At 44.4% G+C, this 22,863-nt stretch overlaps 1 protein-coding gene across 2 annotated transcripts in view; it reads right to left on the reverse strand.

The window, feature by feature from the left end:
• CHUK (component of inhibitor of nuclear factor kappa B kinase complex) overlaps positions 1 to 22,863 on the reverse strand; it is an 80,431-nt gene that overhangs the window by 40,540 nt on the left and 17,028 nt on the right. For both annotated transcript variants that reach the window (XM_048858427.2, XM_075130746.1), the window contains exons 5-10: positions 18,483 to 18,571; positions 17,659 to 17,748; positions 17,372 to 17,496; positions 16,263 to 16,370; positions 13,173 to 13,308; positions 12,537 to 12,731 (exon numbers count right to left, since the gene is read on the reverse strand). In XM_048858427.2, coding sequence (XP_048714384.1) covers positions 12,537 to 12,731; positions 13,173 to 13,308; positions 16,263 to 16,370; positions 17,372 to 17,496; positions 17,659 to 17,748; positions 18,483 to 18,571 — 743 coding nt within the window. The remainder of the gene's footprint in view (positions 1 to 12,536; positions 12,732 to 13,172; positions 13,309 to 16,262; positions 16,371 to 17,371; positions 17,497 to 17,658; positions 17,749 to 18,482; positions 18,572 to 22,863) is intronic.

The raw sequence follows: 22,863 nt of genomic DNA on the forward strand, positions 1-22,863 counted from the left end.
TTTAGAGCTTCCACACATAACGAATGGGATCACACTCCACCCTAGCGGTTGATAAAGAACATGCATACAATGTTGTCTTTTAATATCCTTAATGTTCTGTTTCTTATTAGTGGAATTGCAGACGACGCGTAGTTCTAATAGGTTTATGTGAAGGTGTCTCTCTTGTTGGTGACTATTTGCCCTGGGCAGTACATTGTTTCAGGTGGGCCCCCGATCCAATCAGGGAGGCATCTGTTGTGATTTGAACTGATGGTGTTTCCTGTTGGAAAGGTATGCCTGAGCACGTTTGATGGGTTTGTCCACCAGTGCAGTGACTGAATCACCTCTGCGATGGGTGTGATTCTCTTGTTTAAGCTGTGCCTTCGTGGTATGTAGACTTTGTAGGCACTGCATGTGTAGTCTGGCGTGCTTGACCACTGCATGTATAGTCTGGGGTGCTGGGCCATGTACCCCAGTAGCTGTAAGCAGGTGCGTGCATGCACCCATGAACTGTGTGAGACCATCGATATAAGGGAGGTCATCATTGTAAAGTGGGGCTCTGGAAGGGATGCTCTGGCCGTGAGTGAGCCCAGGCGAGCACTTATGAATTCCAGTTGCTGTACTGGAGTGAAGGTTGATTTCTTTTTGTTGATTTGTAGCCCCAAGGAGTGGAAGAGGAAGATGGTTAGCTGAACACCTCTTTCTGTTTCTGCCTTTGTGGAGCCCTTGATTAGGCAGTCGTCTACGTAAAGGAATAGGAGTATCCCTTGTCCGCATAAGTGTGTTACTACTACCGCCAGTGTTTTGGTGAACACTCTCGGTGCTGTCGATACGTCAAATGGTAGGACTCTAACGGAAGTGTTCTTGTCCTACTGTGAACCTTAGGAAGCATCTGTGAGCCGGGTGGATTGTAATGTGAAAGTATGCATCTTGTAGGTTGAGGGCTGCGAACCAGTCCCCTTCTTCCAGCATAGGGATGATCGAGTTCAGGGGGACCATTTTGAATCTGTGGGCATGACGAATTTGTTGAGTTTTCTCAGGTCTAGGATGCGTCTCCACCCCCTATTTTTCTTTTGAGTCAGAAAGTAATGGGAATAAATTCCTTCCCGGTGTGTTGTATTGGGACTAGTTCCACCGCACCTATTTGCAGAAGGTGATGCACCTCTTGTCTCAATAGATGCTTGTGGGAAAGGTCCCTGAAGAGGGACAGGGAAGGGGGGTGGGTAGTTGGGATAGATGCAAAAGGGATGGTATAGCCCATTAGAATTAGTTCTAAACCCACTGATCGGATGTGATCGAGGCCCAGTTGGTGTAAAATGGCCTGTGTCGGTGCCCAAAGATTTGGATGTTGTCCACTGACATTGGTGTTATGGGAAGGTCATGCAGACCCTTGACCAATACTTCAAAATTGCGGTTTGTTTGGTGGTGGCTGAGATGCTGAATACTGGGGTTGGGTCTGTCGGCATCTTTGTAGTCTATTTCTTTGTCCCCTTGCTTCATATGGTCTCTGCTGTCACTTCTGTGGTATGGCTGATAAAGCTGTCTCCTGTTTGGGATTGTATATAGCCCTAACTTTCCAATGGTCGCCCTGGAGTCTTTCATGGAGTGGAGAACTTCGTCGGTTTTGGCTAAAAGTAGTTTGTCTCTGTCGAAGGGCAAGTCTTCCACTTTGTGTTGCAGTTCTCTGAAGAAGAATAGCAGGTATTGCAATGTCAGCTTTAACAAAACAGCTCCATTGCCCAGATAGAGTCTGTTCCATTTGGCACTGTGTGTCAGCCTGGTCGAGGGTTTCCTATTGTGAAGGAGAATGTCTTGCACTGCAGCAAAGCAGTTTCTTTTCATAACCAGCAACCAGGTGATTGGGTCCAGCCAGCATCCAGGTGGTCAGGAGAGACATCAAGTCCAGATGAAGAATCCATTCGCTGCTCTGAGAGAGACAAGGTTTGGCACGTCGAGCAGAGTGATGGGCCATTAAATGGACAGGTTCACCAGGTTGAGAACCAAAACTACAAGGCCCATGCTGGTGCTATCATGATAACTCGACCCTTGACCCTGCCTTAACTCCTTTAGCACAGTGGATATTGAGGCAATAAGAGAAAAGGTACATCAGGCTGGGGGCCCAGGAGAACAGATATCTGACAGCAAACCTAGGCACAAGCCCCCTTTGGAACAGAACTGTTTGCACCTGGCATTAACGCTCATCACAAAAAGATCCACCTATGGGAGCCCCCATTTCTGAAAGACCTCCAGGAGGGCCTCAGTTTTTAAGAGACCATTTGTGGTTCCCCAACAAGTCCCTGCTGAGGTGGACAACCTGTTGGAAACCCAGGAGATGAAGGACCACCAGTGCAACATGCATGTAGCTTCCTGACAAAGGGGAAAGGATCTGGCTCCCCCTTGCTGATTTACACAATGCATTGTTGTTGTCTTTAAGCATGTGTATCATCAGATCCTTGATTGGGGTAGGAAGGCTTTGTAAGCCAGTCTGATAGCTCTGAGTTCCAGGGTGTCTATGTGCAGAACAGCCTGGAGACGGGCCACTGTCCCTGAGTTTTCAGACAGTCTTTGTGTGCTCCCCACCCAGCAATGGAGGCATCCGTGATCAATCTTTATTGGTAATGTCTAAGAAGGCTATTCTGCTGCCTACTTGATTTGGAATTGTCCACCAATCTAGAGAGGAGAGGACTTCTGGGGGAGCCTGACCACCTGGTCCATACTATGTCTCTTTGGCAGATATCACTCTTACAGGGACCACAGACTAAGTCTGGCCTGCAGCCTCATGGGTACCGAGTCGGAGATGGGTGGGTCCCAAGGTGGTCAACCTTGTTGGGGATCTTCTCTACCCAGGGGACTTGAAGCCAGCTTTTTTGAGTCTTTTTGAGAGGAATCCAAGGATTTCCTCTTCAAAATCATGGGGGAATGTTGCACCGAGGAAGTTGATGGAATCAGCCTCATTAGGGACTGTTGTACAGAGTGAGTCCCTGGGCTGGGATCAGAAGCTGATTGGAGTGAACTCTCCATCATTTGCAGCTGCAGTTTTAACTCAGGGCAGAAAATACACTTTTGAGGCACATGTGACTCCCCGAGACCAGCATATGTAGTGGGAATGTCTATCACTGACCAGGATTGCTTCTCAGCAGGAAAGGCAACATTTAAACCCAGGAGAGACAGGCATACCCTGTCCAGATTTCACTTCCACAGAGGGAAAAGACAAGGAAAAATATAACTAAAGATGAGGATTAGTTCACATTCTAATAAGGGAAGAAAAAAACATTGAATTTTTTTGAAAAAAAAATTTAAAAAGAAAAAAGGTAGTACTACTACTAACAGAAACCATGAACTAACATTAACTATTTCAAAACAAGAGAACAAAACATAAATGAGGTCATCTCAGTTTGGATGCTGCTGAGGCTCCAGCTCAGACCGACGCAGTTGAGAAGCTCAGATGCAGGGCACGAGACAGAGGGAGTGTATGTGTGGGCTGAATGGACACTGCTACATAAAATATCCGATCTGAGGCGCAAACACTTCTAGAGTGGGAGCACTCATAGGGATACTACTCAAAGAAGAAGAGGTGGTTAACTTCGCCAAGGCTGGCTCCCATTCCTGAACTGGCAGAGCTGGAAGGAGCAGCTCCACAGGCTGTGCATGGGGAAGGCTAACTGGTGCCTAAATCTGCGGTAGGTCCACAGTTCCTCCCACCAATCTGCCCAGTGAGACTTTGCCTTAGAGCAAGCTGAAGCATGCGAGCTCTACAATGAGCGTCCCACACAGCATTCCCTCTATTTTTTTCCATCCAAGTGCAGAATGAATTTTGTTATGCACACCATATCGAGGTAATGTGCGATGTGCACCACCGTTAGAAACCAAAAACCGAGATAGAATATATATTTTTTAAAAGTTACCACAGAGATAATTACTCCAGCCAGGTTAGGCATTTTAGAACTCATTACTCAAAGAATTAAATGTAACCATATGAGAGAAATAAAAATTATGAAATGCATAGACCAGTCAAAAAACTAAAACAACACACTTTGAAAGAAGTATCAAGAAGTAACAACACCACCACAAGTATGTGTTGGAAGGTGAGTGTGAAATACAGCGTGTGAGAGAGAGACAGAGACACACACACGGTGTGTGAGAGAGAGAGACATACGCACGTTGCCCCTTTAAATATGCTGCCTCCGGTTTAAGTATGCTGCCCTTTTAAATAGATCACTGTGTTCAGACACAGCAGCAGCTGCCAGCAAGCTCCCTCCGTCCTGACCCTGTTGTGTACCCCCGCCCCTGCTCTGTAAAGATGCGGTACGGGGCAGGGGGACACACTGACATCAGTGCCCTGCTCCTCCGTTGCTCTGCATAGCAAGCTCCAAAGCAGAGGGCAGGAGCAGTACAGCAGTGGGGGGAGAGACACCTGAAGTGCTACACCTAAATTGTGCAGCACTTGATAGCCAGCTGGGCAGCTTAGGGGGAACTTAGGTCCCACGGATCCCAAGGAGGCCACTGCTAAGGATAGGGCATTGATGGCCAGTAGGCACCGGGCCAGGGGCCCCCAACCCCAGTGCAAGACGAGTGCCAATCCTGGTGCCTGTAGCGCTCCATAAATGGTCCCTGATGTGGATTGGATGAAGAAGAGCAGGAGGAGGAAGATCCTGACCTTGATGCCAAGGAATCCCGAGTCTCCAGGGAGAAAGGTGGAGCCAGTCCTGATGGAGCGAGTAACTGGTCTGACTCATTGGTCACCGAGAATGAGGAAGGGACCAGAGGCAATGATGGAAGTGGTACCACCGGCACAGAGTACGTCGGTGCTGGAATCTGTATTGACCCTGATGTCAGTAGCAGTATTGAAACAGCTGATAAAACTGAAATAGAGGGAAGTGAAATCCATTACAGTAACATCTGTGGTGCTGACAACAACGTAGGAGTTTCCAAGGGCCAAGGTCCCTTGCACTGAGCCTGGTACTGGCCCTGCTTCCACGGACTGTGGCAGGGGAACACTGGGAAGTAGTGCCGACAGACCCAAGGGTTCAGCAGCCTGTCCAGCCAACAGAGCTATAAATTGATACAGCCCTGGCCAAGTCCTGGACCAAAGGAGAGGTCGAGACTGAAAGGCAAAGGTGGTCTGTAGCCATCTGGTATGCCATGTAGAAACAGTTGGTGCTGGTATTGCCCTTGTCAATGCTAGACTAAACTGATGCCCTGGGGCCAGAACCAGAGTCGATGGTATGCAGTCTCTAACTCAGTACCGGGGAGCAGTTAGAGACACATTCACCATACCATGCACCAGCACTAACACTATGCTAGCCGATGCTTTTCTTGAGGAAGGCGGGAAAAGCCCCACAAGACCTGGAGCTGTCTCAACTGGCCTTATGAGACCTTCTCCTTGCTGCACTTGAGGGGGAACAGCTTCTCTGTCTCTTCAGAGAGGCACCTGTTCCAGAGCCCCAGGTGGATGCACTCTTGGAACCAAAGGGTGACCTCCAATCCAACGAGGAGTTGGTGCCAAAACATGGCCTGTTTGAGGTGCTGTTATAGGCGAACGTTCCTCGCCACTTGAGACCAGTTCATGAACGATTTACAGAAGATACACTACTTCTTGATGTGGGCCTCATCCAAGCACTGCAAGCACCATGAGCGATGATCATTGTTATGGATCACTCCCGACTCTGAGAGGGAATCACAGGGGAATACTTAACTAAATACAATGAACATTAATCTACCTAACAGAAAGGGTACTACTAACTATATACAACTATAAAAACACTAAACTAGTGAGGGAATGTGAGGTTAACACCACACAGAGCTCCAACTCCAGCCACAGGTGGCAAGAAGGAACTGAAGAGTGTTGGGGTGGCCCCACCTCATATAGCCAGGGGAGGGGCTATGGTCACAAGGCACAAGCACCACGTACTGCTAAGCAAACTTCTCTGGCTTCGGTAAACTGGGCATGCACACAGGTGGAATACATAGCTGCATCTCATCTACTCAAAGAACCACCTATTAATATGCTAACTATAGAAACTACAGACCATCCAAAAGTGGGGAAGATTGGAGGGGAGTGAGAATATGCAGAGTCCATTTCAAAGAACTGTGGTTACAAGTAACCAACCTTTGTTTCTTCTTTGAGTGTCCTCTGCATATTCCCACTCGAGGGATAGTTTGGGAAGCAGTAAACTAAAAATGGATGGGAGGGACATGGAGTTCTAATTAAATAATGATTGAAGAAATTCTCTGCCAACCCATGTGTCAGATCTGGCTGCCAAATCTAATTCACAAAATTCTGTGCAAATGAGAACTGAACTCCACGTAGCAGGTCCACATATTTCAATAAGAGGAACATGTCTAGCACATGTTACAGATACAGCAACTACCCTAGCGGAATGGATTCTAAGACCAGGAGGGGAGATTGAAGAGTTTCTATATCCTTGTTCTGTACACTGTATAATCCATCCAGACAGGTACTAGGTAGAAATAGCTTGACCCTTGGAATGACCAATATAGGAAATAATTTAGGAGAGGGGCTAAAATCTTGAGACCTGTTCAAATAATAATAATGCATTCTTTTTGCATCTAAAAGGATACAATCTAGATTCTCCCTTATAAGTATTACCAGAAAATAATACCAATACATGAATACACTGATTTACTTGAAAATCCTAAATTACTTTTGAAAGGAATTTGGGGTGCAGCTTAAGAATTACCTTGTCCTTAAGGAAAACAGTATGGGAGGAGGGGGGCAGCCACCAATGCATGTAGTTCTCAGATTCTTCCAACAGAAGTAATTGCAATTATAGAAGCTAACTTTATAGGAAGATGCAACACGGAACAAGCCATAAGAGGTTCAAATAGAAGAGACAAAAATTGTGTTAAAACTAGATTTAAATCCAGTGGAAGAACTGGATCTTGTAATGATAAATACAAGAGCCCTTAAAAATTTTTTTTAACTAAGGTGGGGGGAAAAAACAGATTTGCCAACCATCTGTATATGGAAAGCTGCTAATACAGCTAAATGAACATCATTAGAGAAGACAGAAACCCATAACTTTTAAGTTTAACAAATCTAAAATATGTTGAAGAACTGAGAATGGATCAACACCTTTATTAGATACCCATATAGCAAATCTCTTCCACTTTAAGTCACAACTTTTCCTAGTGGACTGTTTTCTAGACTGATGAGAATGTGTTGCATGTCCACAGAACATGACTATTCTAAATCTGTCGAAGTCCTGTTGCCCATTATTGGAGATCTGGATTGAAAACTCCCCCCCTCCACCTGCAATACAACAGGACCCTTATTACTGAAAGCATCTTGAATTTGCCCTTGGATAAAAGGAGTAAGTCATGTACTAATGGTGCCTCAGCCATGCAGGAGCAAACAGGATCACCCTGGCCAAATCCGGTCTTAATTTTCTTTACTACCGTTAAGCTCAGAGGGAATGGGAGGAAAACACTCAGATACCACGACCCTTCTCCAAATCGAGGAGGAACACATCCATCACTGATTGAGTGTCTGAGCCTGTTCTTGAACAAAACCAGGGACATTTGGGATTGAACCTGGTGATAAGGAGGTCTACGCGTACAAGACCCCAAAGACTGAAAACATCCTAAATCACTGAGTCTTTTAGAGACCACTTATGCATCTGTGAGGGATCCTAGCTCAGTTGGTTCTCAAACTCAATGTGATCTCCTGCTATATGTAAGGCAATCGGATAAATGTTGTGTAGGATACACAAGTCCCAACATTTTATCGCCTTCCTGCATAGCTGAGGCCTTGTCTACACTACTGATTAAGTCGATGTAAGTTATGTCACTCAAGGGTGGTAAAAAGAGCACCCCCCTGAGCGACGTAACTTACGTCGACTTAACGCGGTGTCTACACCGCAGTAGGTCAGCGGGAGACACTCTCCCTTCGACATGGCTTCTGCTTCTTGTTGAGGTGGATTAATTACATTGATGGGAGAGTACTCTGTCAATTTATTGCGTCTTCACCAGACCTGCAAATCAACGCCACTGTATTGATTGCAGCGGCACCGATTTAGCATGGTAGTGAAGACAAGTTCTGAGACAACTGAGCCTCCTTATTTATTCAAGTAATATATAACTGATATACTGCGTGTGTCTACTTGAATTACTGAATTTTGCACCCGAGGAAGAAAGGATTTGAGATCCAAATAGCTGTGAGTTAATACGTTTATGTGTAATACAGATTCTTATTGGTTCCAAAGCCCTCAAATGGAAAAGTTGTTGAGAGGTGCTCCCCAACTCCTTTTGGAAGCGTCTGTCATAACTATTACACAGGAGGAGCAGGGCTGAAAAAAACCCAAAACTCCTTTGAGAACGTAGTCTGGTCTTAGCTACCACAGTAGGGATTAACTGAATTGTTCTCAGAATATTGAGCATCTTAAGCATTCTTTGGCATATTGTTTGTAGCCCATCTTAAATTTTTTGAAACCCAGGGCTGAAGTGGCTTCATTCCGAGTCTGGCATATGGTGCCACATATGTCATTGAGATCTTAAGGCCTAGTAAAGTCAAAAAGTGTATTAGTTTTAGAGAGGGCTCCCAAAGTAGTTTCAAGATAGTCGTCTGTAGTTTCAAAAACCTCTCTTCTAAGAGGACAGCCCTTTCTTTCCTGGACTTTAGAATTGCACCAATGAATGGGACCTTCTGGGATGCAGAGAGTAGAGACTTCTGTTTGTTAGAAGGCCCAACGTTTCAAAGAGAGAACAAGTGACTTGAATTGCTCTTCTCAATTCCTCCTGGGAGTGCTATTTCAGCAGTCAATAGTCTAAGCTTAGGGAGACAAAAATTCCTTGTCTCCATAGGTAAGCTGCTAGTAGAGACAGGTATTTGGTAAAAACTCTGGGTGCAGTAGAGAGGCCAAAAGACAGAACTTTGAACTCAAAACAGTCTTGACCAAGCATAGAACAAAGACATTTGCAGTGAGGGTCTTATAGAAATAAGAAAGCATGCATCTAAGACTTAGATCAGCAAACCAAGCTAGAGTGGACAGGGAAGGAAGAATCAATGGCAGGGGTAGCATTCTGAACTGAAACTTTCTGATATATTTGTTTAGAGCTCTGAGGTCCAGAATTGGTCTGAAAGCTCCACTCTTCTCTGAGATCAGAAAGTTACAGAGAAGAACCCCATGTTTCTGTAAGTTAATGGGGCCACCTCTGTAGAACTTCTGTTCTTAATATAATCTTATGAGAAGGATACCTGAAGAAGGAGGGAAGGAGAGGGCTGTAGGGAGAAAGGGATTCAAACAGGATAGTATAACACTCCCTTACTGTTTCCAAATTCTCTCTCAGAGGCGATAGCTGATCATGCATTGTAGAAATGGTATGACAAGTCTCCAAAAACATGGGTTGTACTTTCTAAAACTGGTTCAAAGCTCTCAATTTCAATGTAAAATCTGAGGCTTGACATGGGGCAACGAAAATGCAGCTGAAGAATTCTTTGTCCTCATCCCAGGTTTAAAGGGCTTTCTTCTTTCTTGGGATTGATAAAATGATTGGTGCTGCTACGGCTTGTCTCCTTTTGTATAGTATGAAGAGAAAGGAAGGAGGACAGTACTGCTTATGGTATCCCAACACAGGTGGTTTCCTTCTAAACCAGTGGTTTTCAATCTGTGGTCCATGGACCCTTAGGGGTCCACAGACTATATCTAGGGGATCCATGAAAGATAGTCATTACCATAGAACAGTGGTTTTCAACCCATGCTCCTCAGAACCCTATGTCTAAGATTTCCAAAGAGGTCTGTATCTCCATTCAAAATTTTTTAGGGGTCCACAAATGAAAAAAGGTTGAAAACCACTCTTCTAAACAAATGCAGTAAGTCAAGAGAGTTAGCTGTGGAAGGTCTCATCTTTTCCAATACTTCATCAGTTTTAGCACTGAATAGTCCATCCCCTTCAAAGGGAAGATCCTCTATCTTTGATTTCATTCCCATAAGTAATGATGATCTTAACCATGTGTGCCTATGGAGATCTACTGCTGATGCAACTGATCATGAGGCAGTACCTGAAACATTAAATGATCACCTGAAGGCACATTTGGCAATGTTTTGACTATCTTTGACAAGAGCTACCATTAATTTTCTCTGATTCTTTGGAAGAGTTTTAGTAACGTTCAAAGTCTTTTCCCACAGGTGAAACTAATATCTGGCCACCTCTGCGTGAAAAAAATAATTTTCTCCCTAAGGAGTACAACTTTTCCCCTTCTCTTTCACAGGGAATAAAGTGTGGAAGATCTGAACTGGTTCTTTGTACTGGGTAAACATGAAAAGAAGAGAACCCTTCATATGTGATCTAGCAGAATTTGTCAGCCTTTTTTTAAATGGGTTGACAAGAGGAAGTATTGGTCCATATAAGCTTTTACTGATGATCAAACAGGGCTGGCTCTAGGTTTTTTGCCACCCCAAGCAAAAAATTTGCCACCCCAAGCTCAGGTGGGACTGGGGCTCGCAGGCGGCACTGGAAGCGGACAGAATGATGTCACCGTCTCCCAGTGCCTGCAGGGGCATACCCCCTCCTCTGCCTGGCCGCGCAGAGAAGCCCTGATATAAGGGGTGGCACAAGGCAGCGCAGCAGCCAGTGTGCAGATGAGGAAGCGCAGCCCCGGCTCCCCAGCAGGACTCGCCCTCTCCTCCCCAGGTAGCGGCTGTGCCCTGGCAGCTCAGCACCCAGGGGCTGGGGCTTCCCCTTCCCACTACGACCAGGGGCACGGAGCCCTCGTCCCATCTAAGTGGTGCAGCTCCAAGAGCGCAACTGCCCCGAAAAAAAAAGGATGGCTGGAATGCCGCCCCTGACAATGTGCCCCCCCAACCATGTGCTTGCTTTGCTGGTGCCTAAAGCCGGTCCTGTTATCAAAGTCCCTCCAGTATTGGCAAAAAAAGTTATTTTTGGCAGAAGAACTCAATGTCAAATACTGGGTGGGTGGCTTCTTCCAAAACTACTAATGACAAATTTAAAGTTAACATCATCCCATCTAATAGTTCATGGACTTGAACTAAATCTGTAGATTTAGATGGAGGCTGCTCAGGAGTCGGCTCTTCTTGCATAGTATGGATAGGCAGGAGTTGGCCAACAGGGGCAAGGCATCCACAGTGGCATGTGCCAGTCTTGCCAATTACCCCATACTAGCACCACAGCAGACACTGCTGTGTAGAATGTCTTGAGATGTCTGTTAGAGAAAGAAAGCCCTGTTTCAGAGAAACTGTTATTAGATGCTATCATCAGATCTGGCTCCTACCCTGATCCAATAGTGAAACAGTAGGAGATACGAATGAAGTTAGGATCTAGAGAATGGAGACAGTCTTTCTTGGAGAGGCAGTTGGAATCTTAGATGGGGGGAGTACAGTCTCTGGAGATCTATCATGTTCAAGCTCCTGTCTTGGTCTCTTGTTCAGAGAAAAATTATATGTAGTCAGATCAGTCTATGTTGCGGATCTATGTGAACCTGCACTGTAATTGAAGGATCCTTAGTAGTTGAGGTACAGGATTCTGTTGGTCTCTTTTTCAGATCCATTCCCTTAGAATGATCCCTAGTTGTTATATCTTTAGGTCTTGGATCCACACTGAGTTTTGAATGGCCCAAAGAACCACTTGAGATATGCTTCAGTTTGGCCTCTCTTTTCCTCATAACTGAAGTGCTTGGTTGAGGCAATTTCTCCTGAGCTTTGTGATCCTTAGCTAGAGCAAGCTCTGATGGAGGTTGTAATATCTCTGGAGTTGGATCAGAGGATTTGGCTACTGCAAGCTCAAATTGACTTGGAAGTGAAGTTCGGTCCCGAAACCAAAGCCTTAACTACTGAAGCCTTCTTGGATCCAGAAGTACTATCCTTCCACTCAGATCCTCTAGCTATATCCGATCCTGGAGATTTGGCTGACAAGCCTTGTGTAACGAAAGGGCCTGAAATCCATTCTCTCTCTCTCTCTCTATGGGCCTGAGGAGTAAATGTGCGGCAAACATCGCAATATGAAGGAGAACACTTCTCTCCTAAGCATTTTGGTATCAGACTTTTTTGGGGGGGGGGGCGGGGGGGGGAGCACATGAGCACTCAGACGCTACCAGAAGGTTCCCCCATCCAAGCTGCACCGGTTGGTGCATTCCCAGGAGTGGGAATACTGCAGAGGACACTAAACGAAGAACAAGGACATTATGATTTTCTATCTTGTAGCCACAGGCGATAAGAAGGAACTGAGTGCAGTTTGCAGCTGCCACACCCCTTATTCCCTGTTACAAGGAAGCAAGAGAAAAAGAGGGGTACAAGCACAGCCACAGCAGACACTGATATTCAAAAGAATGTGATCTCATGCATATGGGGTACATATGCACCAAGAGTAGAATTCTGTATGGCCACTCACTTGACTTCACATTAAATCTGTAAAGCAAGCGGTGCTAGAACTTATCTAACCACTAACTAAACTGAAAGACCACAGCTTAAGCTACAATCTCTACTATGATGAAATGAAAGCAATTAATTTTCCCTGAGATTTTCAATGTGAAAATTTAAAACAGATATGACACAAATGGAGTAAAATGGAAATAATCTTACCACACCATCAATAACACATTGGGAAGCAGGTTTCCGAGGATCCAGGGAAATTCCCATCTCCAAAAGCAACTCTTGATTTCCAGTACTTATTCCAGTATCAAGCTCAATGCGAGACTGAAGTGAATGAAGACTTTCCTCAGGATGCAAGAGAAAAGAAACAATCTTGGCAGAAGTCATATTTAAGATGTGTACTATCTGTAAAACCAAGAACAAAGTCATCTTCATTTCTAGTCGTAATTTCTTTCAAGAGACAAATGGCACTAAGGTATCAGGCTAAATGATACGCTGTCCTAGAAAGAAGATGTGCTGATATACAGATAAATAAAAGTTAGGCTGATTAGATAAATTGAGTTTTAATTACTGTCAATAGTGGCATCCTTAACACGTGGCACATATTTGTCTGAGGCCACCCTTACGCTTCCAGAATAAGGGTGAAAGAGTCACATTACTACTAATATTCTTGCTTTCAGGTATGAACTGAATTAAGGCAGAAGCGTTTTCTCTCTGAGGAAAGGAAGAATGCATCCCCCGACACTGGATTTGGAGGGTGCAAGGATTTCCACTCAATTAGCACATTCATTGTCCACTGAGAGGTCTTTACCATCAGTATTTAGATAACACATTTAAAAAACGCACCTTCAAATTCAGTATGTGATCCATTAACAGGAAACATTTCGGTCGATTGGTTTCTGTGTCTATACCTCCACCCCTCTGCTGTGGATCCCAATTCAGCATCAGTTGTAACCAACTCTCCATTGGTTCTACAATTATACTAAACAAAACAAAAACAAACCATACATTGACATGTGTAATACAAATAAAGAAGGCAGGCATTCTACAACGAAGAGTACAGTTAATTCAAACGTGTTTTCTACCAGTACTAGGAAAAAAAATACTAAGAGACACAAAAATCCCATTGACTTCAGTGGGACCAGAATTTCACCCAAAGTATGTATCCTCTGTTTTATTTCCCTCTTATAAAGTAGTTACACTTATTCAATACAAGAAAATTATTACTACGACATTAATGTCAGAACAGTTACACCATAGGCAAGGCAAAAGTTAAGGTTTCAACAATAACATCATCTTGCCACACTGGGAATCCAGTATAGTGTACAGTTTACATGTTTTACATGAAACTGTAATAGAAATCTACATATGAAACAAGAAATAGGAAGAACAAGGCAGCGGAAGGTTCCAGAATGTTGCTTCTGGAACATTAACTCCTGCATCTCCTGACTTTTGAAACCACCCCACTTCAATGCAGTCTATGTAGATTTAATCTTTATTTATTTATTAAAGGAAAAACAATTCGCCTGTATTTAATGTGCGCATTTCAATGGTCCCGGTTAGTCTTTGGTGTTCACACCATAGAGAGAAAAATGGAGAGGAGTATGCCTTTGCTGTTGCTCTTGGCAAGTAGACAATCCCATCCCAGGCCCCCAATTCCAAATGGGGGCCAAGAGAAATGAAGATTACTCATCTGATACTGACATTTGAGATTAACTCTGTATATTCCCACTTTTGGGATGTGCTGTAGTGCAGCTCTAACTGTGGAACATTCCATAGCAGTGCCAACTGGAGAGCTCTCACATCCCTCCCTTCTCCTCACTGTTGCTGCATGTTCTGAGGGAGGGGCAATGAAAGGGAGCGTGGCATTCCAGTCACCTCAGTTCCTTCTGCTACCTCCTCAAGTCTGAGACTATTATTAGGACCCCAAGGAAGAGTGGCAGGGAATGTGATGTGCAGAGTCCATCTCAAAGAGCCCTAGTTACAGGTGAGTAACTTTTATTTCTTCTTCGAGAGGCCCCTGACACATTCCCACTGTTGGGATAGTTTGTTATGCAATATTGTCTTCTGCAGAAGGTGGGATAGAGTCCTAATTAAACAGCAACTGGAGTACTGCCCTACCAAAGTGCATGTCAGATCTGAATGCTAAATAAGTAACATTTCATAAATGTGTTTATAGAGGTCCACTTTGTAGATCTGCAGAATTCAGTAATGGGAATATGTCTAAGGCTGTCTTAATCCTAGTGGAACCTTTACAGGAAGAGGGACATGGGCTAGTGTGTGGCTCTCTTCAATGCACAGTGTAACCCATTTAGACAAGCACTGAGATGAAATTGCCTGACCTTTAACTATTCTCTCTGTAGGATATAAAAGAATCTGGGAACTTTCTAAAGTTTTTAGTCCAATCAAAATAGAATGCTAATGCTGTTTTAGCATCTAGTCTGTGGAGTATTGACTTGCCTAAATGCACATGAAATCTGAGAAAGCTTTTAAGGTTAGGCTTGACAAAGCCCTGGCTGGGATGATTTAGTTGGGGATTGGTCCTGCTTTGAGCAGGGGTTGGACTAGATGACCTCCTGAGGTCCCTTCCAACCCTGATATTCTATGATATCTGTAGACAAGCTGATTGGTTAAGATGGAAATCAGTTACCACCTTGGGCAGGAATTTAGGATGTGGACAGAGGACCAACTTTGTCCTTGTGGAAATTTGGTTCCACCATCAAGACTTGCAGTTCATTTACCCTTCTGGCCGATAATACTGCTATAACGAATGCTGTCTTGACTGATAGATGAAGCAGTGAGCACTAATTTATTGGCTCAAAGGGCAGTCTCATAAGTTGAGTAAGGACTAAGATAAGGTCCCAGGATGGCAAGGTGGCTATACATTCACCACACCTGTCAAACTTCTCAATCAAGTCCTGGGTAACTAAGGTTCTGTTGTCTTCTAATACGTGGTAGGCTGAAATGGGTGCTAAATGGACTTTCAGAGAGGATACAGATACTAGATAGTATCAGGTGCAGTAAGCAGGGACTGATTTGTTGCAGACAATGAAGATCAGATCCCCAGAAGACAAATCTTACCCACTTGAGGTCATAGCACTTATGAATAGATTGCTTCAGAAGTTTTGCATGATGTGTTGCACATCTGATAAACAAGATTCCCCCAGATCAGTTAGTCCTATAGACCATGCTGTTACGTATAGGGACTGCAGGTGCGGGTGCAAGATCTGTGAAGGAGAACTGGAAACCACTGCAATCTTGCCCTTGCTATAACAACCAGAATTACAAGGGCATTGTCTGCTTTATCTTCCATACTACTATTTGGATTTGAAGAAATGGGAGAAAGGCGTAGAGGATACATATTACCTAGTAGATCTAGAACACATCTGAAATGGATAGCTTACTAACTGTAAGCTAACTAACTGGTAGGGAAGGTTGCTGACAGTTGCAGATACCATGAGTGTTCCAAGTCACAAGGTGATTAGGGACTAATGGCAACTAATGCCCTTCTCTCTTATATCCCCTTGCAGAACAGCATGACAAGACTCAAGGCACATATGCTCTGGGTGGATACTTCCGGCCACAAGCACATGAGGTGCACATGCACCATCAGTCATGGAATGTACACGTGGACAACTACTCTAAGGAGAGCCACAGTACTCCAGTAATCCTCTTTTTCATTCATAAAACATAAGAACCTTCAAAGTTTTGGATAAAGTTCTAGACAACTGCTAGATATTAGCTTTATTGTGCTGCAAAACACAGTAACCAATGGAAACCTGCTGCAATTTTCATATTTTTGATTTGTAGTAAAATTGTGGCCATTTTCTTGCAAAACTACCTGAAATAATTAATCTGGTCATATGCACTATTGGCTCTTAATGGTTTAAAAGAAAACTCAGAGATTAATGTGCACAAAACTATAAACATACTTACCTACAAAGACTGTTAGGCTGTGGCAAATGGGTACTAAACCGAACCTCCCCAGTCATCTCTTCAAAAGCAAAAATGTGCTTTGGATCCTTTTTCTTGATTTTTTCATGCCTATAAAATAAAATTCTCTGTGGACAGACTGACTTTATGTACTCTTATTTTACTTGCTCTAGTTCAGTGGTCTCCAACCTTTTTACGCCCAAGATCACTTTTTGAATCTAAGAGCAACCCAGGATCTACCCTGCCTCTTCCCCAAAGCCCCACCCCACTCACTCCATCCCCCGCTCTCTCCATCACTCGCTCTCCCCCACCCTCACTCACTTTCACCAGGCTGGGGCAGGGGGTTGGGGCTGAGAGGTTCGCAGTGTGGGAGGGAGCTCTGGGCTGAGCCTGGGGCAGGGGGTTGGGATGGAGGAGGGAGTTAGGGATGCAAGCTCTAGGAGGGAGTTTGGGTGCAGGAGGGGGCTCTGGGCTGAGGCAGGGGTTGGGGTACAGGAGGGGATATGGGGTGCTGGCTCTGGGAGGGGGCTCCAGGCTGGGGCAGGGGTGCAGGAGGGCGCTCAGTGATGGGGGTTGGGGTGTGGCCTCCCACCAGGCAGCACTTACCTCTGGCGGCTCCCAGTTGGCGGCAAGTGCAGAGAGGCTAAGGCAGGCTCCCTGCCTACCCTGGCCCCACACCGCTCCTGGAAGGGGCTAAACGCACCCCTGAGGCCCCTGGGGGAGGAGGGAAGCTGGGGGCTTGTGTCTCCGCGCGCTGCTTCTGCCTGCAAGCACCGCCCCCACAGCTTCCATTGGCCGGGAGAGCTATGGGGGCAATGCTTGCAGGCAGGAGCAGTGCGCGGTGGGAGACTCCTGCTGCCCCCTCCCCCCCCCGCGGGGCTACGCTGGCAGCTTCTGGGAGCGGCGTGGGGCCAGGGTAGGCAAGGAATCTGCCTTAACGGTAGACACACTGTGCTGCCGGAGATCGCAATCGACTGGGAGATGCTCTAGGATTGACCATTCGATCACGATCAACCAGTTGGTGACCACTGCTCTAGTTCATACAGCCACCTCCCCACAAAAAGAGCAACTCTATCAAACCCACGCACCTTCTCTCATAGCAAATGTCTTACCAGGTAAATGGCTGTAGATTGTGTAAAAAGGGTCTAAATCCTGCAATACACTCGAACACCATTGTTCCAAAGCTCCAATAATCTACAGTAACAGTGTAGGACTTACTCTCAAAGAGTTCTGGGGCCTAAAAAACAATATCATACTATTTTTAAAATGACAAAACTCCAGAGAATGTATTTTTTTCTATTTCTGGAAAATGTATGATTTGAGGAACATGTGTAAGTAGAATTGTGCTAATTTATGCCAAAGTAAATTGTAAACATGAAAAAAAAACAAAAACACTTACCAAATATTGTAAGGTCCCAACAAATGATGTACATAAACTTCCCTGATCCAGATCTTTGGCATATCCCAAGTCTATTATTTTATGAATTATCTGTCAATATCCAAGACAAATATTTGATAAAGCATGATGAAAAGGGCAAATTCAAAGTAAAAGGTGCAGAGTCAAACCCAGGGATGGGACGAACAAATCCACAAACAAGATTTAAAAAAAAACATGAAATGCTACACAGAGCTGTTCAGCCATGTAAGCCAAGCTCATTAATTTACATCAACATGCACATACAATTCATTATTGTCCTGAAACTAATTAGAACAGGCTTGACTGAACACAGCATCTAAACTTTTGAGAATTTACAAGATATAGTATTTTGATATCAAGAAAAGTAAACAGAAAAATAGTAAATCAAGAATGCCACTTTTACTAAAAAATGTATCCAACTGAGCACAAGGACAATCTAGATATGTACCCCGCAGAAATCCAAACATATGCCAGGATACAATCAATGTCACATTGCTGATACTGGCAGGAAGCAAAAACACTGGATAAAAAAAAAAGTTGATACTTTACAGTAAAGTGACTGATCAATTGACAAGTCTTCAAGGATAAGCAAATAGAATTTGTAATATTAAGAAGGAATATGAACATTATTAAAATCATGGTTGTCTTTTGCATGAGCATCATTCTATGGGATTCAGTGCTATACTCAATAAGAAAGCAGTAGCATTCTTCATTTCAATCAGTCAAGGCAAAATTGTTACATGACTTCCAGATCTGATATTTGGGACACCAAAGGTGATATTCTTTGGCACAGTTATATGACTTACCTTTCCACCATCATCCTGGAGAACAATATTTTCAGGCTTTAGATCTCTGTGTATAATTCTGTTTTCATGCAAATACTGGATACCCGACCCTGAATAAAATCAAGTATTTGACATAAGAAACAGAAACAGCACCAGTACCAGTACAAATCAAGTTATAAGAATTTCTAACACCTCTATACGATTTCCTGACCAAAAAAGAATAAATAAAGTTAAGGTCTATGTATTTCCCTTTAAAAACAAGAATGGTTTAAAATATAATAAAATTCTGTAATTGGCGAATTTACACTTTCACCTCTGTAACCTCCCCACACCGCATTAACAAATCAGAGAACCTTTTACCCTACCAAGTGCCATCTGCATTTCCATTATTGGCCACCAACCAGCTGGCCTATCAATTGCCTGGTGAAGCACCTCGTACAGACAGCTGTCTTCTCCAGCCCACTCTCCTGCTGCAGGACACGGCAGCATGCTGTATTTTACCTGTCACATGAGGTTCCTCACCTACCATTTCACTAGACCAGACCTCCCAGGCTAGTTCCCCCACTGTGCCAAAACAACCTGGAAATTCCATAGTATCTTCTACTCTCACCTTTCCAAGACGTGGAGGGTCAATCCTTTATGACATAATATATAAATCTACCTTTACCTTACTCTCTCAGCACAAAGAAGCCTCAGCCCTCCAAGTACTACATACACCTAAATTGGGGCCATATTTCTACCCTTTCTGTATGGAAGGAAGATGGGAGCTAGTAAGTGCAGCCTGGGAAACTCCACATGCCCTTGGCAGCACATCGCTGCCATATTCTGCCTTATACCCTCCCTTTAGGACAGTCCCCAAGTCAGGTGACACACAAGGGTGTCAAATGCACCCTAGACATCTCGCCCCAGCTCAGTTAACTGAGTCTCCCTGATTATTCTACTGGAAACTGCCCATCAGCTGTGCATTACACATTGACCTGCATAGGGTGCCAGATCCCAGCACCACAAGAATGCACCCCAACACATCACCTTATAATCCAGGCCCCTGTACTCAAGACTGCTACAGAATTTGTACCTTGCAGGATAATTGTGCTCTAAACATCAAATGTTTTGGACTTCTTGTTAAATTTTTTTTATTGCTTATGGTTGCAAAGTAAGCATTAAAAACAGGAACTGAGTGTAAACCATTACATCAGTCTTCCTGCACCTGCAGAAAGCCTGAAACAACCGGTCTAAGAAGTGTCAACTGCCTCATTTATCTCAGTGAGATGCATGGTGTTGGAACAGTCTTTGTTCAGAGTGAATGAAAGGTTGTTTTAAGTTAAGAGCATGTTATGTAAAGGGTTGCTTAAAGAAAGCACAGAACAGATTCAAAGGAATGCAGAGAACTGAGTTTTTGTTGACCTAAAGGAAGTGCTAAATAGGGGTTACAAAACTTCTCATGAAGTTACAGAATTACAGGCCAGAAACTTTCTTAAATTGGAAGCATCTCTGTCGGTTCAATCAGAAATGTGCTTTCAACTAAATGTTGACTGAACAACACTTCCCCTTAGTTAGACATTTCCTTTTTTGGAGCATCTGGAACTCCTTGCCAGAGGATGGTGTGAAGGCCAAGACCATAACAGGGTTCAAAAAAGAACAAGATAAATTCATGGAGGATAGGTCAATCAATGGCTATTAGCCAGGATGGGCAGGAATGGTGTCAGAAGCTGTTTGCCAGAAGCTGGGAATGAGCGACAGGAGATGGATCACTTGATGATTACCTGTTCTGTTCATTCCCTCTGGGGCACCAGGCACTGGCCACTGTAGGAAGACAGGATGCCGAGCTAGATGGACCTTTGGTCTGACCCAGTTGGGCCATTCTTATGCTGCTAAGTATTGAAGGATGGAACGTTGTTGCCTCGGTAATGCTGTTCCGACCCCTTGGTGCTTTTGTCCTTGGAGCTCCAGTGTTATCAGCAATAGCAAACAGTGCAGCCTGCTAATTTAGCAAACCTTAATGCTACTTATAAAAAAAGACAACAGGCACAGTTTTGTAACAAAGGCACTTGGCCAGGTTTATTGCCCTGAAGGCACAGTACTAGCGTTTTATAGGAGCTACAAGGACACTAACATATTAGTGCCCAGGGGCAAGGAACAGCTTAGTGAGCAGAGGAATTTTTGCTGTCTCCTCAGCCACAAAAAGGGTTAAGACAACATTTATAGACTGAAACAAACAACTTACATATCCTTATACATGTTTTATGACATTTGTTTGTTATTTCCCCTTGTTCCTAATCTCTTGGACAAAACATCCTTATTCATTATTTTGTCAAATTTTATTTTGTTTTGGATGCATTTGTACTAGTTAAAATATATGTATGTAAATACTGTAGCTTAGTACACTAGCAACAACTTTGCCAAGTTCATGTACTGGACAGTGAACTTATGTTCATTTGCTTTAAAATATGGCCTGACTTTGGTTTACAGAAGTGGTTCTCAAACTGTTGTACTGGTGACCCCTTTCACATAGCAAGCCTCTGAATGAGAAACCTCCTTACAAATTAAAAACACTTGTTTATATATTTAACACCATTATAAATGCTGGAGGCAAAGCGGGGTTCGGGGTGTAGGCTGACAGCTCACGACCCCCTATGTAATAACCCTCGCGACCCCCTGAGGGGTCCCAACCCAGTTTGAGAACCCCTGGTTTACAGCCTCTGATTCAGGCCTTAAATTTTGCACCAGGCTCAGTGTTCCAATCTCTCTCTCTCTACTACAGCTGCATTTTCCTTTCTTCTCCTTCATAGTGTATGTATTTAAGAAGAAACAGGATCAGACTAACTACAAAATCCTGCGCACTAAATACAACCATCTAAAAAGGTGCATCCTCTTCCCCTATCCATACAAGGGCACTGAGCCACACCTATAAGATGATCAAACTAGGGGTTTCCCAATATGAGACTACAGAGCTGAAAACAGAAGGAAAAAGGGAATTTGTTAAAATGAAGATATATTTGCTCTTTTGGGATTCAACTGTGCATGCACTTCGTGTTTATTTTTTGGCTTGGTAATGTGCAAGCAAAACCAAGATTCTAGCAACAAAACCCCCAAACCAAACAATTGTTAATGATGTGGCAATAAGTAGCAATAGTGCAACTTTTTAATTTTAGCACACTACAAACCATTAAATCTGGACCATATGTTAACTCTGAAACATAAAAATGAATAATAACCATGAACATTGTTATGTATGTAGCAGGGGAGTTACCCCGCTCCTGTGAAAGGCTAGGCTGATTGGGGAAGCAGCCACAGCTAGGGCCACGCCGCAATCAGGCCACAGCTGGTCCTATAAAAGGGCTGTGAGCCAGGAGCAGAGTCAGTCTCTCTCTAGCTCTGGAGAGAGAAGGTACCTGAAGTAGAGTAGTGCTGGGGAAAGGCAAGAGGAATTGGGGAGCTCAGCCCGGTAACTCCCCAGGCTGCAGGCCTTGTGCAAGGCCTAAAGAAGGTACTGGGGCTGCAAAGGTACAGTCTGGGGTTAGGCAGAAACAGCTGGTCCAGACCCCATTGCCAATGATGAGTGGCCATTACAGACTGCAGTCTGCCCCAGTGAGTGGGAGCTAGATGATGACTGGCAGTAGCCACTGAGACAAGGTGAGGATAATGGGTTGGGGGTTCCCCTGGGAGGGGAGACCCAGACTGTGGATTACTGCTGGAGATAGAACCCTGAGGTAAAGGGCCAGCGGGGTCCGGGAAGGACAGAGGGGCCTGAGGCAGGTGAGCCATGGGCCTGCAGAGGGCGCTCTGGGCTGGACAAGAGCTAATTCCCAAGACTACCAGCAGGAGGTGCCGCACTGGTGAGTCTTCAACCCTGCTACAATGTATTTCATTATAGATCATTTTTTCAGAAATATCTAACTAATGTGCTTAGCTCACAATTCCAAAATGCCTTCCCCACATGAGCCAGGAACCAGAAGCCCCACCTCTTCCATACCAGCTGCTAAAAATCTTCAATCCGTAATTTACAGCTTCAAAAATGCACTTATCCACAGTCAATACAAAAATCTGCAGGAAATGGAGGACTGGCAATGTAGAGGCACAGTAAAATAAGTTGAATGTTATGTCAGGAACACACATGAGGGATACCGTATTATTAGTATTAGTATGTAATTTAATTTAAAGTCAGAGTTTACCTGAAGGCACCACAGAATTTCCAGCCAGCTAGAGTGGAGCACCACAGGCCCTCGGGGCCAGGCAACAGAATTTCCAGCCAGCTAGAGTGGAGCACCACAGGCCCTCGGGGCCAGGCAACAGAATTTCCAGCCAGCCACTGGGGAAATCTCTGACCCTATAGGCCAGGCCAAAGAATTTAGATGCAGCTCCCCACAGAGTACATAGGGCCTTTCCTAAAAGTCGAAGGCAG

Source organism: Caretta caretta, chromosome 7 (assembly GCF_965140235.1).
Source record: "Caretta caretta isolate rCarCar2 chromosome 7, rCarCar1.hap1, whole genome shotgun sequence".
Classification (NCBI taxonomy): Eukaryota; Metazoa; Chordata; order Testudines; family Cheloniidae; genus Caretta; species Caretta caretta.